We start from the raw sequence: 13,718 nt of genomic DNA, 5'->3' as shown, positions 1-13,718 counted from the left end.
CCATGTAAGTCCCCTACTTAAGACGTTGCAAAAAGGACAAAAGAAATCGGAAGAAGCTGCAATGTTACTTTATTCCCTGGTACAAGCATTTATTTTCCGTGAACCAGATAGTTGGACTATGGATATATATTGAAGATGGTGCCGACAGGATTTCCTAATGCACTGGACATTGGGTGTGAGAGCAAAGGGGGGGCAAGAGGCTCCCAAGGTCTTGAGCCTGAGTGGCTGTAACAATGAGTCGGCCTGAGTTAGGGAGGGCTGGGATGGAGCGGTTTTAGGAGCTGTATCAGAAGCTCAGCTCTGGGGGGGGAGGGGATATTTCAGTGGGAGAGCACATGCTTGCCAAGCACGAGGGTTCAATCCCCAGCACCGCCATTAAAAAAAAAAGTTCAGCTCTGAACATGGTAAGACTGAGATCTTTCAAGACAGCAAAATAGAAATGTTGGGTAGGCAATTGATACACAAGTCTGGGGTTTGGGAAAGAAGTCAGCGGAGACGAAATTGCAGAAGCTGACCACCTTCCATTGTTACTGCTGTTTGCCCCAACCTACAATTTGTGTCTCAGAGTCGTGAATCCTCCACTGACGCATCACTCTGAGTGCCGGGGCTTCAGCGTGTAACTCGAGTATGTCGTAGTTGTATGTTAACAGTCTGTTTTTGTGGATTCACTGTTGTGCTTTGGACTGAGACACTGATAGTTTAATTTTTAACATTGTGACTATCATGACCTTGTCTTCTAGGAGTTCAGAGAATGAAAATGAGGATGATTATAATGCCAATGTCAGCCTGACCCAGTTAGCACTCAAAACACAGACAAAATGGTTATGTTATTTTAATGACAACTGGGAGGACATATATAACTGGATGAGTAAAGTAAGTAACCAAAACAGATCACGCTGCACACTGTGCATAAAAGAACTTGGGGTGGCACGCGGGGAAGAGAGTGCGTGAAAGCACACGTGGAGATGGAGCCTCACAAGTTCAGGATGAGACATGCAGGTACTTCGAAATTTATCAAAAGTGGGTGTGTTTGTCTCCCCCAAAGACACTAATGCTCAGTTGAAAACAGCAGCCGTGGAATTGACTTGGGCATACCACACAAATGAGCGTGCTTAACATATTATTCCCTTGATTGCTCTGTGAAACTGAGTAGAATTGCATTTCCTGATTCAAATATTGCAACTAAAATGTCCTGTGGGCTAACAAAAGGGGGAACTCCAGGGCATAACAGACGTGTTGGCCCCTACAGTGCAAAACTGATTCCGTCAGGTCTCGCCAACGATCATACTTTCTACACTGACCCCACTGAGGGATGGCGGCTACAACAGATGTTCCCCCAAGCTCTTAGGTATTTTGATTTGAAAAGCGGTGTTTCAAATCATTTCTTAATTTCTGCAAAGAATGTCCCGAAATTGCAGAAAACATAAAACAAAGGATTGCTTGTCTCTTATGCGAATACAAACAGGACTTCACTTATTTACCTGCATATTTGGCAGAGGGCGCAAATGGGAATTTTTGCAAATCCCATTCAATATTTAAGTGCCTTACCAAAGAAAACGAACAGCTCTTTTTTGCTAAGTGTCCTGGACATCTTGTGTACAACATTTTGCTAAAAAGACATGTGATTTACTTTCCTGTGAATTGAGGCTCTCATAATGTGCATTTTGGTCATGTTTTCATTTTCTCAAGACGTGAAGAAGAATTAAACGGGTTTTTTTGTTTTTTGTTTTTACTTTATCACTTTTATTCTATTGGTAAAGTTCACTTTGACTCAAATCTCTACTCTCGGCAGGCCCACATCGCACCGATGCCTGGTGTCAGGCCAATGCAATGACATCAAGCTAAACATTCTATCAAGAAAAGCATTGAACAAGGAGTCACTGAGGTTCTCAGTTGTATCACTACACGAAAGAAAAGAAGACATCCTAAAGACTGTAGGGAGTTTAGAGAATTATACTGGAAAAGGAAACAGAAAAAGCAAAACTACTTTACTGAATCATCAGACAGGAAGAAATATGTCACTGTTATTTTTATTCTGTGTAGGTTATATCCATTTTAATGAGTACTGTTTGATTTGCCATCTTCTTTTTTAAAGTCTTGTATTTATGTATCTTAAGAACATACATGCTTCCCTGGGCCTGGTCCCCTGGGGATTGGGCTCTGCTGGGTGCAGATTCTTAGGGGGCTGTTCTGTTTCTTCATTTTTCCAATCTGCATCTCCCCCTTTCCCTCACCAGCACCTCGCACCGCTGCATCACAGTCACCATGTTATCTTCAGCGGCTTCTCCAGGGAAGTGCGGGACTTGCCTTGGGACTGTCTCCCCACACTCAGCAGCCAGAGCAGCCCCAGCGAGTGTCCAGGCCTCTGCCCTTGGGAGACTAGGAGAGCAGGTCCACTCACTGCACAAACTTTCCAACATCCTTGGCATTTTTGCCGCTTAATACTTTTTAAGAGTGACACCCTTTCGTTCTGTCCAGCCGAGCTGACACATCTTGCATCCCATAAATTATGGCCCAGCAGAGGAGGAAAGAATGCAAATTATTTGGATCTGACCTTGTTGTTATATGTCACCACCTAAATATGCGCTAGGTTAAAAAGAAATACTGTTGTGACACTCAGGCTCCCCAGACCCTGAACATTCCATAACATCAGGGGCTTCAGAATAGGGTCAGCAACTTCCAGACCCTCATTTCTCAGCAAGTTAATACTGTAAAACAGAGTCAACGAAAAATAAGGAATTCCATCAGGGCAGTGGTTCTTGGCTGCACGTTGAAATACATTTTAAAAGCGGTATTTTTAAAAAGTGCTGATGATGCCTGGGTCCTACCCCAAGAGATTCCAATTTAGTTGGTCTAGGGTGTGGCAGCAGGACTTTTTAAAAGCAGCATATGGTACAACATTCATTACGGTAAAAGCTAGCTTACTTTCTTTCAAGGTGATCGATTTCCTTAGAGATGTGGCTTCTATTTGTGTACAATCTGTCTGAAAGTTTTTGATGGTATAAATGAGTTGCTTACTCACTGAAGGTAAGTGCTGACAAACGTAATTATCATTAATATAGTGATTATCTTTATCAGCAAAGTCAGTACATTCAGTGACAAGCACAAAGTCCTCAGTTCAACCATAAAAGGTAAAAATGGAGATGCTCGAAGACTCTGCCTTCTGGTTAACCTACCCTGCCTCCTCACCTCCACATCCCTGACTGGCACCAGTGGTGATGGCAGCAGAGGTGGTCAGGACGATGGTGGCTGCTGCAGAGGCAGCCATGACAGGCTGGAGCAACGGCAGCTGTGGCAGCAGGTGGTGGCCACTGAAGTGAATGGCCACAAGGTGGTGGCCACTGAAGCGAACCAGTGGGTTCACTCTGCTAGACAGCTTTCTGCCAGGGCCCACTCCGCCTGTGTGTGGGGCAAGCAGGTAGTGGCAGGGAATGAAAGACCCATCCCCTTAAGGAGCCCTCAGCCAAATGAATGATGAGGGTTAGTGTATAAATACCATCATCCCTTGAGTGGGAAGACCGTTTCCACAGCTTCCCAGAGTTCCCCAGAGGATTCAGCTGTTACCCACAGTTGCACTGCTATCCCTTTCCCATCTCCCTTCCCACTGCCCCGCCTCAAAGTCTGTTTCTGGGGGAATCCAAGCTCAGACAGCGCATCAGGAACCAAAGATTATGATTCAAGCACATGTGGCGCATTAACAAAAACTGGCCATATGCCAAGCCATAAAGTGTCAACGTATTTCAAAAGATTAAAATCATACGAAATCTTCCTAACCCAACTGCAATTAAGCAGGATAACCAGAAAAATCCCCATATGTTTAGAAATAAAGAAATACAATTTTAGACTTCTAAATAATCTGAGATCAATGATAAAAGCAAAAGAGCCATGCTTTGTGGGACACTTCAGTGCATATTATTAGAAAAGAAAAAAAAAAGGCTGAAAATCAGTGAGCTAAACATTCATTTCAAAAAATGTAGAAAAGAGAAAATTAAATCCAAAGAAAAAAGGTAATAATAAAGAAGAGAATTAAAACAAATATAGGAAATAGCACTAACCAAGCCAAAAGTAGATTCTTTGAAAAGATTAATAATATTGACAAACTCCTGTCGAGACTGATCAAGAAAAAATGGAGGGTACAAATAACCAAATGCCAGAAATAAAAAAGGGACCTTCATTACAGATCTCGGCAGACCTTAAAAAGATAATACTAGGATATTAAGAACAAGTTTATGGTAACTTGAAAATTCAGATCATGTGCAAAATTCTTAGAAAAACACATTTTACCAACACACACATCGGAATAAGAAATGTTAAATTTTCATGAGTAAATATGGGCAAAAATTCTTTGCAGCCAAATGCCATCAAGAGGTGGAGTCTCCCCATCCTTTACTCTGGGTCAGCCTCATGACTGACTTTGACCAAGAGAATGTGGGTTAAAGGTGGTGACTTTTGAGGTCATTTTTGCTCTCTTGGACCTGAGACCACCATGTAAGGAAGCTGGTCCAGCCTATGGGAAGAGAGGCCCTTTAGAGACATTCTATCAACTTCCATTTTGTCTGTTCTTATCATTCCTTTTAGTCACAAGGGCAGAATCCACACTAGTTTACTCAAAGTGGGGTTGGCTGAAAACATACACAGTAATCTGAGGGCTCACTCCACAGCCCAAGGAAACTGGAGCGGGAATGCAAAGCCATCAAGCCCTAAGCAGCTCCTTCAGGGACCACATGAACAGACCACAGTCCTCTCTCCCCCGCCTGGGTTTTCTCTTTCGGGCCACGTGGCATCCAAGGGCAACCCTGACTGCACAGGACTTCCAACCCTAAGCCAACCAACGTCCTTTGTTTGAGGTATCAAATCCTCAGGAGAGACTTCGGCTCATTTTTCCAAGCCAAAGCACACGATCTAGATTTCAAATGGCCAATCCGATCAGCGCTGACCAGTCACTTCTAATTTCAGTAAGTCTGGAGGCCCCTCCAGGAGGAGCAACCTGTTTGAATGGTGAAGCTGGGTGCAGGCTCTGGGCTGTCTCCCTCCTGCACACTTGCCTGTCTACCCTCTGCCCTTTAGGACCTGCCCCTGCAGGAAGACTGATCGACCAGCTGTGCCCATGAGGCCTGGAATCCTGAAGAGAAACACTAAGGGGCTGTAGCAGCCACTGCTGGCACCTGCCGGTCTACTCAGCCCCCTCTGCTGTGTGAAGGCTGCTCACTTGGTCCCCCCGCTCTCTGCTCAGGGCTCTCTGCTGGTGGCAGGAGGGCACTCTGCCGCCCACAGGGCAGGCAGTCAGTGCCCACGAAAACATCCCTCAATGTCAGACGGGGAGTTGGTGGACACAGACCGCCCCACCTTCCTTGCCCCCAGGATAGGGGAATGGATAGGTTCTGTGCCCTCTCCCAGAAGTCCCAGGTGGGACTGAGCCCCCGTTGCTTGATAAGGCACCTTTTATTGACTGCCTTCCTCTTTCTGTCCCTTCTCTCCACTCCTCCGTGAGTGTTTCTGGAATCACGCACCAAAATACTACCTGCACTCAAATTCTCAGGGTTGGGCTCCAGAAGAACGGAAGCCAAGACAGAAGAGAAGTCCAGTGCAGCAAACTCTAAGGCCCATCCTCAGCGACTGCTTCCATCTGCACTGCCTCATGCTCATGTCTATCGCTCAGCCGGTTCTGAACTGAGGAGGGAGAGAGGTGTGTTATTTATTGCCCCCTAAGCCTCAAGTAAACACTCAGCAGAGACTTGGTGAATGCTGGAGTCAAAGTGATGAAGAGCCCTTCTCCACGTCGCAGCAGCAGGAGACAGGAAACGGCCGGCGGCGCTAACAAGAGGGGAGGGGTCGTCCTAACCCTGCATAGACGAGCATCCTGCCCCCTGCCCCAGGCCCCTCCTTGGCACACTAGGTGAGGCTGGGGAACAGAGGACCAGGATTTCTGCCCAGCCGGCTCTCCTAGGGTCCCCTCAGGTGCCGAAGGCAGGAAGCAAAGCCTGGTACACAGTCGTCATTTATTGTGAGTCTTGATGTCCAGGGAAGCCAGGCCCTCAGGCCCCACCTGGCCACGCTTCAGGGCCGAGGCATCAAGCGGCCAGTCACTCATGTCCAATTTCCCTACGGTCCAAAGAGTCCTCAGGAGGCAGGAAGCGGCTGTGTCTGTGGAAAAAACCAGCTCAGTGTCTACCAGCACCTCGCCCGCGCCTGGCCCCGGGTCCACCGCTGGGGAGATTCCAGAGCCAGAGCAGAGGCCGCCCTTGCAGAGCCCAGGCTGGAGGGAGAGGGTGTCAGGTGGTGACCTTAGCCATCTGCCATGTGAACTCATCAGATGTACTGACTGTCACTGGGAGCAGGGAAGGCACCATTCTGCAGCATTTACAGAGCGCCTGCTGTGTGCCCGGCACTGCTGCAGTGCTAGGGATCCAGCAACAGACACGACAGGCACCAGTTTCTGACTCTAGGGAGGCACAGACAACAGCTGGCCACAAATATGTTGACTGATAAATCCTATGAAGGAAATTAAATCGGGTAAAGAGCAGAGTCCTGTGTGGAGGGGAGGTACACCTAGCGCTTTTTGTTGTCAGCTGCATTAATATGAGATGGCTTTCTATCATGTTTTATGAGATGAGACTGTGTTGTTTTTGAGACTGGAGAATAGAGGAGACCTGAATCTCACTGCCCCCAATCAAAGAAGAAAAGATGCGACTGGGATGCCATTACCGGAAGGAAGAGGACAGTGAAGAGGATCTGGTGTGGTGTTAATTACTCTGAGTGCACTGGAGAGCCACAAGGTTTTACAGAGGACAGATGTGACCCAATTTCCGTTTTTAAAAGCTTCTCTGGCTGCCAGGGGAGAGCAGACTCCGGGGGCAAGGCTACAGGAAGACCAGAGAAGGGCCTGTTTCCTAATACTGGGAGGGGAGAAGCAACTGGCTCTAAGATGGGAAGGTGGGGTCTTTGTTCAGATGCCCAAAAAACTTCAAAGAAAGAAATGTCACCAACATATGATTAATAAACCAGCATCAACAGTATGCATTAATTACTGAGTATTTTCTGAAAAGAATTAAAAGTCTGTCTCACTGCTATCTGCTCTTGGGGAATAACACAGAGAACCCAGCAAGAACCTGGGATTTTGTGCTCAGTGTGGCCGAGAAGCCAATAAAGAGCTTTAAGCAAAGGTGTAATGTGACTCATTTTCAGTTCCTAAATGCTCTCTCTGGTCATTTCACGGAGGCAAGGTAAGAGGGGGTTCAGGGAGACTAGGGGAAGGCTGGGGCAGCTGTCCTGGTGCTGGAGGGGTGAGGGAGGTGGCTGGACTAAAGCAGGGGCTGTGGGAGGGGCAAGAGGTGATCATGCTCTGGCTTTGGGGTGAGTGAAGGTCTGTGTGGGGCTGAGGGTGACTCCAAGGTCTTGACCCTGAACTAGAAGGATGAAGGGGTGGGATGGACGGCTGAGCCCCCTGCCTTACCTCCACGGTGGAGGGCAGGTGTGTTGGCTGCACCTGCTCGGCGCACTGCAGGAAGCGGCGCACATGCTCAGCACAGTTGCCCACGGCGGCCTCGTTCTGCCGAAGACACTCCTCAAAGGCCTCAAAAGGCTCCGCGCAGGCCTGGCGGATCTGGCGGATGATCGGGCTGCGGAAGCAGGGCATCTCAGGCCCGGGGAGACTTTCATTCCACCGCCCACCCCACAACCTGCCCCGTAGTTGCCCATACTCACTGGGAGGACGTGCACTGAGCAATGCTCATCTTAAGGTGGTGACAGTCCCGCTGCCATGACTCAGGCTTAGCCGCCACACACTGGCCATACTGCTCCAGCTCCCGGCCGCAGTAGCGAGCAGTGATCTCCAGGGCTGCCTGCCTGTGGGACGTGATGGGTTGAGGATAATTCCAGGCAGCAGGCAAGAAAGGGAGTTCTGATCTGAGTCTAGGGTGGGACTGGGGTCTTGGGAAGATCTGAGAGGCTGAAGGATCCTGGGATACGGCCAGGGAGGTATGGAGATAAGGCCTGAGCCTTGGGGGTTGTGGAGCAGTTTGGGAATTCTGGGGAGATAGTGGAGGTCCTTAAAAATAGGCCTGATTATTCTAAAGCAGGCTTTGGGGGACCTGGAAGAAGGGTCTTGGAGTCTGGGCATCTCCCTGCTTAGGCCTGGGAATCATGCAGAGATGGCTTAAGCCCCCAGAAGTAACATCGAGTACTAGGAGAGAACCTGGGAGCCCTAAATGAGTCTGAAGGCCCTAAAAGTGAGGTTCAGAGGTCAAAGGGGAGAGGTCTTTGGTCTTAGGGAAGGGTCTCTTGACCAGAGAGTCTTAGAGGACAGGGATACTGGAGGTAAGACTCGAGGCCCTGGGGAAGGTTTGGGGCACTGGGGGCACAATCTGGAAGCTCTGGGGTATATCTGGAGGGTCCTACAAATAAGCTCTTCGAGTTCCTGGGAACAGTGTCTGGAAATCCAGAGCAAGATCAGAGGCATCTAGTAACAAGTCTGTGGGCCCTACAGGTGAGGTCTGAGCTACCGGGCAGATCTGGAAGGTTCAAACGGTAAAGTTAGGTGGAGGAATCGGGAGCTCTAAGGACGGGCTACGAGTCCTAGAGACCCTGAGACAAGTCTGGAGTCGCAGGGTTGCAGGGTAAGGGGCCAGGGCTGGGATTTGTAGGGGATATGGTTTGGGTGTTCAAAGAGTGAACCTGGAAGTCCTTAGTTACTACGCGAGAGGGGCGGGGCCTAAACGCTCAGAGGGCAGGACCTGAACACGCGGAGAGTTGGGGCTAGTGAGGGACGGCGCTGACTCCTAAGGATCAGATCTCCGGAGAACAGAGAGGCCGATCCTTCTTCCCGGAGTCCCGGCCTGGGTCCAGATCGCTGGGGAAGAGAAGGAGTGCGGGGGCAGTTACAGGGTAGGCGCTCCCGCTACTCACATCTTGAAGCGATGCCGGAGGAGGATCAATGAGGAGGGCGCGCCCCGCCTTTTCCGGTATCAAGTTGTCATGGCGGCGCCCAGCCCAGCCCTCTTTGCCTTGTTTTTTCTTGTCGCGGAACGGACAGCAGGTCCGTTCCGTACACGCCCAGCCTGTCATGGCGGCGCCATACCCGTCCTTCGGGCCCCGACCAGTAATGGCGGCGCCCTGCGTAGCCACTTCCGGCCCTAGCCCATTCGGGTTTTTATTCCCTTCTATTTCCGGTTTGCCTCGGGGACGCCGGGAATTCACCGGAAGTAGTGAGGAGGCCGGCGGCGCCCCGGGCCTAAGGGGAGTGTGTCGCCGAAGTGCGCGGCGCCTTGAGGGACGTGGCCGCAGCCGCACGCGTTCCTAGCCGCCCGAATGGAGCTGGTGGAGAGCGGCTGCCGCTACAGCTGCCCCTCAACATGCTGCCGTTCGCGGCTTGGTTGGGCCGTTTGGCTGCCGGCTGCTGGGCGCAGGGACTGGGAGCTTAATTCCTACCGCCGCTCTGCGCCTCGGCTTTGCGCATGCGCTCACCGTCCTCCTGGGGCGACTTAAGTGGTGCACGCTGCTGAGCAGGCGGGCAGGGGCAGTCACCCCGAGATCTGGACCAGGAGGTCTGGACCTCCCATCTGCTCAGCCTGGGTTACTCAGACGGTGTCCCCTACCCCTTGGCATAAGCTCTGAAGCCTGGACGGACGTGCTCTTTAATCTTGGCTCCATGCCATCATTTGGAAACTATTTGTCTAATTCCTCCTGGTGTGACAGCGTGTCTGTCTCCTCATCTGTCCTACTGTGAGTCTGGACCTGTGGGTGCGTTGCCCCCACCTCTCCCCCAGTGAGGCTGGGCCTGAGTATCCCTTGGTCAGAGAACTGAAAATCAGTCCTGCTGTCTAGGATGTAGAGGTCTTCCCAGACCAGCCAAATTGAACATAAAATACAGTTAATTATAGTTAATTTAGAGGAACACTAGCTACTTGTGAGCAAGTGACAATTACTTGGCGTTTCAGTATGCTTGTCTGACCTCTAACAAGCAGAACAGTCCTCAGAACTTTCTGAAAGACTGTCTCGGGTTATAACCTTCAGGTTGGTGCGAATAAAATTTTCTGTTTCTTAGATTGGCTATTGATTAATTTTTTCGTTGTCATTAAGATGGGATCCAGTGATTCACTGATATGATACGTTTTAAGTGCTATATATGTGCCAGGAACTGTTTTAGCTGCTGGGAGATAGCAGTGAATAAAACAGACAGAAATTTATACTGTTAAAAAATGAGTGAAGGAGACAATTCAGGTGATATGAACAAATTTTAACACTTCGCGAGGCAAACAGTCTCCATTCCGAGAACTGCAAAATGGGGTAGAAGTCACGAAGCATTTATAGGATAAATAATAAACAACGGAGAGGAAAATAGAAAAAAGTCGTAATGGCTAGGGCCATTGTGTGGGGTGAGAAGGAAGAAGGAAATAAGCCCAGAGCTCGCTTGGCCTCTGGGGACTGGCCAACTGGATAGATTGCGCATCTGCAGAGTGTAGTGGAACATTACTGGGTTGTGAAAGTTGTGTAAATTTCAGTTTGTAGACATGGCACCCAGGGCTGAATTGGCTCTGTCTTGGGCCTGTAAAGTTCTATTCCACAATAGTGGAGTGGGGCTTAACATTCTAGTGGGAGAGACAAATAGTCATCAAAGTAAATGAGAAAAACATGTATTAAATTAGTGACTAGCGCTAAGAGGATCATCAATCTGGGAAGGGAATGGGACGTGCTGGGAGAGTGACATTTGGTAGAACGTCCAGGGAAGGTGTGATGTTGTGATAATAATAAATACATGTTTGGCCTTTATGCGCTGTTCTGCCCAGAGCTCCTAAAACCCTTGGAGTTTCCTAAGTGATGAGAGCAAGGAAGGTGTCTTTTTTTAGGTTAATGAGGTGACTTTGGGACCATACCTAAGGGGTGGTTGCTAGGAGAAAAAAACATGTGATTAGATGGGCTGAGCTTTCAATCACACCCTCCTGACTTCTGGGGAGAGGGGAGGGGCCAGTGGTTAAATCAGTTGCCTACCGTGGATAATTTAATTATTCATGCCTGTGTAATGAAGCCTCCATTAAAACCCTGGCCTGTTGGGAAGAGCATGGAAGCTCTTTCCTGCACCTTGCCCTCTGCATCTCTTCCATCTGGCTGTTACTGAGTTATATCCTCCTATAATTAACTGGTAATCTGGTTTTTCTATGAGCCACTCCAGCAAATTCACTGAACACCAAGAGGGGTCATTGGAATCTCCAATCTATAGCCAGCTGGTCAGAAGTACAAGTGACAGCCTAGACTCAGGATTGCCCTCTGAAGTGTATGTGCATGTTAGGGTTGGGGAGAAGGGAGGGAGGGCTGTCTTGTAGGACTGTGCCCCTATCTTGTGGAATCTGTGCTATCTCTGGGTAGATAGTGAAACCATGCCCACAGGGTTAACAGAAACTGGTGACTAACAGAAATTCTTGAGCTTGTCTCTCATAGAACAGCAGGTAAGGGATCAGCTTGTTAAAAACCCCTCTGCTTGTAACATGCCTTCACTAAGTTACTGAACTGAGCTTGGGTCCACTCACCTTCCCTGCAACAAAGCCAGTCTGCTGTCATCAGGCTGTAGTGAAGGAAAGTACAGCATTTATGGCAGGTGTCAAGCAAGGAGAGTGGGCAGCTTATGCTCAGAAGATCTGAACTTTTCAGTGGCTTCTACTCCGCCATCTTTAAAGGAAGGTCTGGCCAACTGATTTTTGACAAAGGTGCAAAAGTAATTCTGTGGAGGGAGCATAGCCTTCAAACAGTGGTGCTAAGCAATTGATATCCACAGGTAAAAAAATGAATTTTGATCTAAACCTCACACCGTATACAAAAATTAACTCAGAGTGGAAAATGGGTCATAGATTTAAATCATTAAACTATAAAACCTTTAGAAAACAGCAAATGAGAAAATCTTTGGGCTTGGTAGAGTTCTTAGACATGACACCAAAAGTGATCCCTCAAAAACCAAAAAATGATAAATTGGGCTTCATCAAAATTAAAATATTTTGCTCCGCAAAAGACTTGTGAAGATGAAAAGATAATATGGATGGACTGGGAGAAAATATTTGTAGAACACTTCTGTGACAAAGGCCTTTTTATTTTATTTTATTTTATTTTTTATTTTTATTTTTTTGACAAAAGCCTTTTTAGAATATACAATGAAGTCTCAAAATTCTACAGTAAGAAGACAATCCAATTAGAAAATAAGCAAAAGATATTTAAGACATTTCACTGAAGATGTACAGATGGCAAATAAACACATGAAAAGATGTTCAACATTGTTAGCTATTAGAGAAGTGCAAACTAAAACCACAATGAGACATCACCACACGCCTATCAGAATGGCTAAAATAAAAAGCAGTAACACCATCAAATGCTGGTCAGGATGTGGAAGAAATAGATCAGCTATATATTGCTGGTGGGAAAATAAATGGTATAGTCACTTTGGAAAACAATTTGGTGGTTTCTTCTAAAACAACATGCATCCACACCATGACCAGCAGTTTCATTCTTGGACATTTGTCCCAGAGACATGAATGTTCACACAAAAATTGTACATTATTGTTCAGAGCAGCTTTATTTGTAAACACCAAAAACTGGAAACAACCAAAAGGTCCTTCACCAGGTGAATGGTTAAACAAATTGTGGCACATCTATACCATGGAATACTATGTAGCAATAAACAGGAATAAACTATTCACATGCAACGACTTAAATGGATCTCAAGGGAATTAGGTTGAGTGGAAGGGGCGAATACTCTTAATTCTTTTTACATAATATTATGATAACAAAATTATAGAGATGTAAAATAGACTAGTGGTTGCTAGGGTTATAGCTGGGGGATGCGGGGAGACAGCTATAAAGGGATAGCACAGCAGAGACTGGTGGTGATGGAACAGTTCTGTGTCTTATGTCCGTGGTTACATCAATCGACATGTGATAAAACTGAACAGAACTATGTACACGTATACAAACGAGTACATGTAAAACTGGTGAAATGTGACTAAGCTCTGTGAATTGTCACAAAGTCAATCTCTTAGTTGTGAATTTATAATTTAAAATGAAAGCTCTTCTTAAGCCATTTTAAATGCCGCTAAAAAACCAACCAACCAAAAAGCTGGACAGACTTGAACAAAAGACCTCGGCCGTGGGACTGTGAGGAATTGGGTGGGAAGTCTAGTTGGGATTCTGCTAATGTTAGGGGAATTGTCAGCCAATATTCAAGGTGGTTTTTTCCCTTCTTTTTTCCCCAACAGTTTCATGAAGCAAAGCCAGGATATACCTTGAATGGATAGATTTTTTTTTTGTCTAGCCCTATCTGTCTTATAATTAATTAGACAGATTCGAGAAAGAATTCTCTTAATAAAATTAACATTAAGAAGCCTCTTAGGACGATGGTGGCGGCCACATGTTGACACTGCTGGAGAAGTCTGGGGTTGAGTAAAGGCAAATAACAGTGCTCAGAGCAAGCGCCAGGATCTTAACTCTTATCTTGAAGACAAAAGTCTCCCTCACAGGATATAACCTTATGTTAGCAGATACCCTATTATATTATGGACTTCATTGCTTTATCACTGACCTGACAGTTCAAGAAAGGGAGAAACACCTTAATATGTCTCGCTGGTTTTCTCCATTCAGCATTAGCCAGCATCAGGCAACATCTGTCTAATGTTGTCTTCACCAGGAACGGACTATATGCTGATTCCTGCTAGAAGCCATCCGTGTTGCACAGGTGAGTA

At 47.2% G+C, this 13,718-nt stretch overlaps 1 protein-coding gene across 2 annotated transcripts; it reads right to left on the bottom strand.

The window, feature by feature from the left end:
• Nucleotides 1-5,985: 5,985 nt before the first annotated feature.
• CHCHD5 (coiled-coil-helix-coiled-coil-helix domain containing 5) lies at nucleotides 5,986-9,115 on the bottom strand. 2 transcript variants are annotated; one of them, XM_010984951.3, is made up of 4 exons: nucleotides 8,905-9,115; nucleotides 7,705-7,845; nucleotides 7,454-7,619; nucleotides 5,986-6,144 (listed from the first exon to the last, which is right to left on the bottom strand). In XM_010984951.3, coding segments are annotated over exons 1-4 (333 nt in total). In that variant the 5' UTR covers nucleotides 8,907-9,115; the 3' UTR covers nucleotides 5,986-6,120. The 2 variants fall into 2 exon arrangements, with proteins under 2 accessions (XP_010983253.1, XP_064337995.1); XM_064481925.1 differs by lacking the exon at nucleotides 8,905-9,115 and adding an exon at nucleotides 8,733-8,898.
• Between the last annotated feature and the right edge of the window lie 4,603 nt (nucleotides 9,116-13,718).

This window comes from Camelus dromedarius, chromosome 33 (genome assembly GCF_036321535.1).
Source record: "Camelus dromedarius isolate mCamDro1 chromosome 33, mCamDro1.pat, whole genome shotgun sequence".
NCBI lineage: Eukaryota > Metazoa > Chordata > Mammalia > Artiodactyla > Camelidae > Camelus > Camelus dromedarius.
The sequence above is the reverse complement of the archived record's forward strand: the minus strand, read 5'-3'. Positions and strand labels throughout refer to the sequence as shown.

Coding starts and splice junctions, on each gene's coding strand:
- CHCHD5 (XM_010984951.3), bottom strand. Junction 7,620..7,704: donor GCTCAGTGCACGTCCTCCCA/GTGAGTATGGGC, acceptor CTGCTTCCGCAG/CCCGATCATCCGCCAGATCC. Junction 6,145..7,453: donor ACCTGCCCTCCACCGTGGAG/GTAAGGCAGGGG, acceptor TTTTTTCCACAG/ACACAGCCGCTTCCTGCCTC.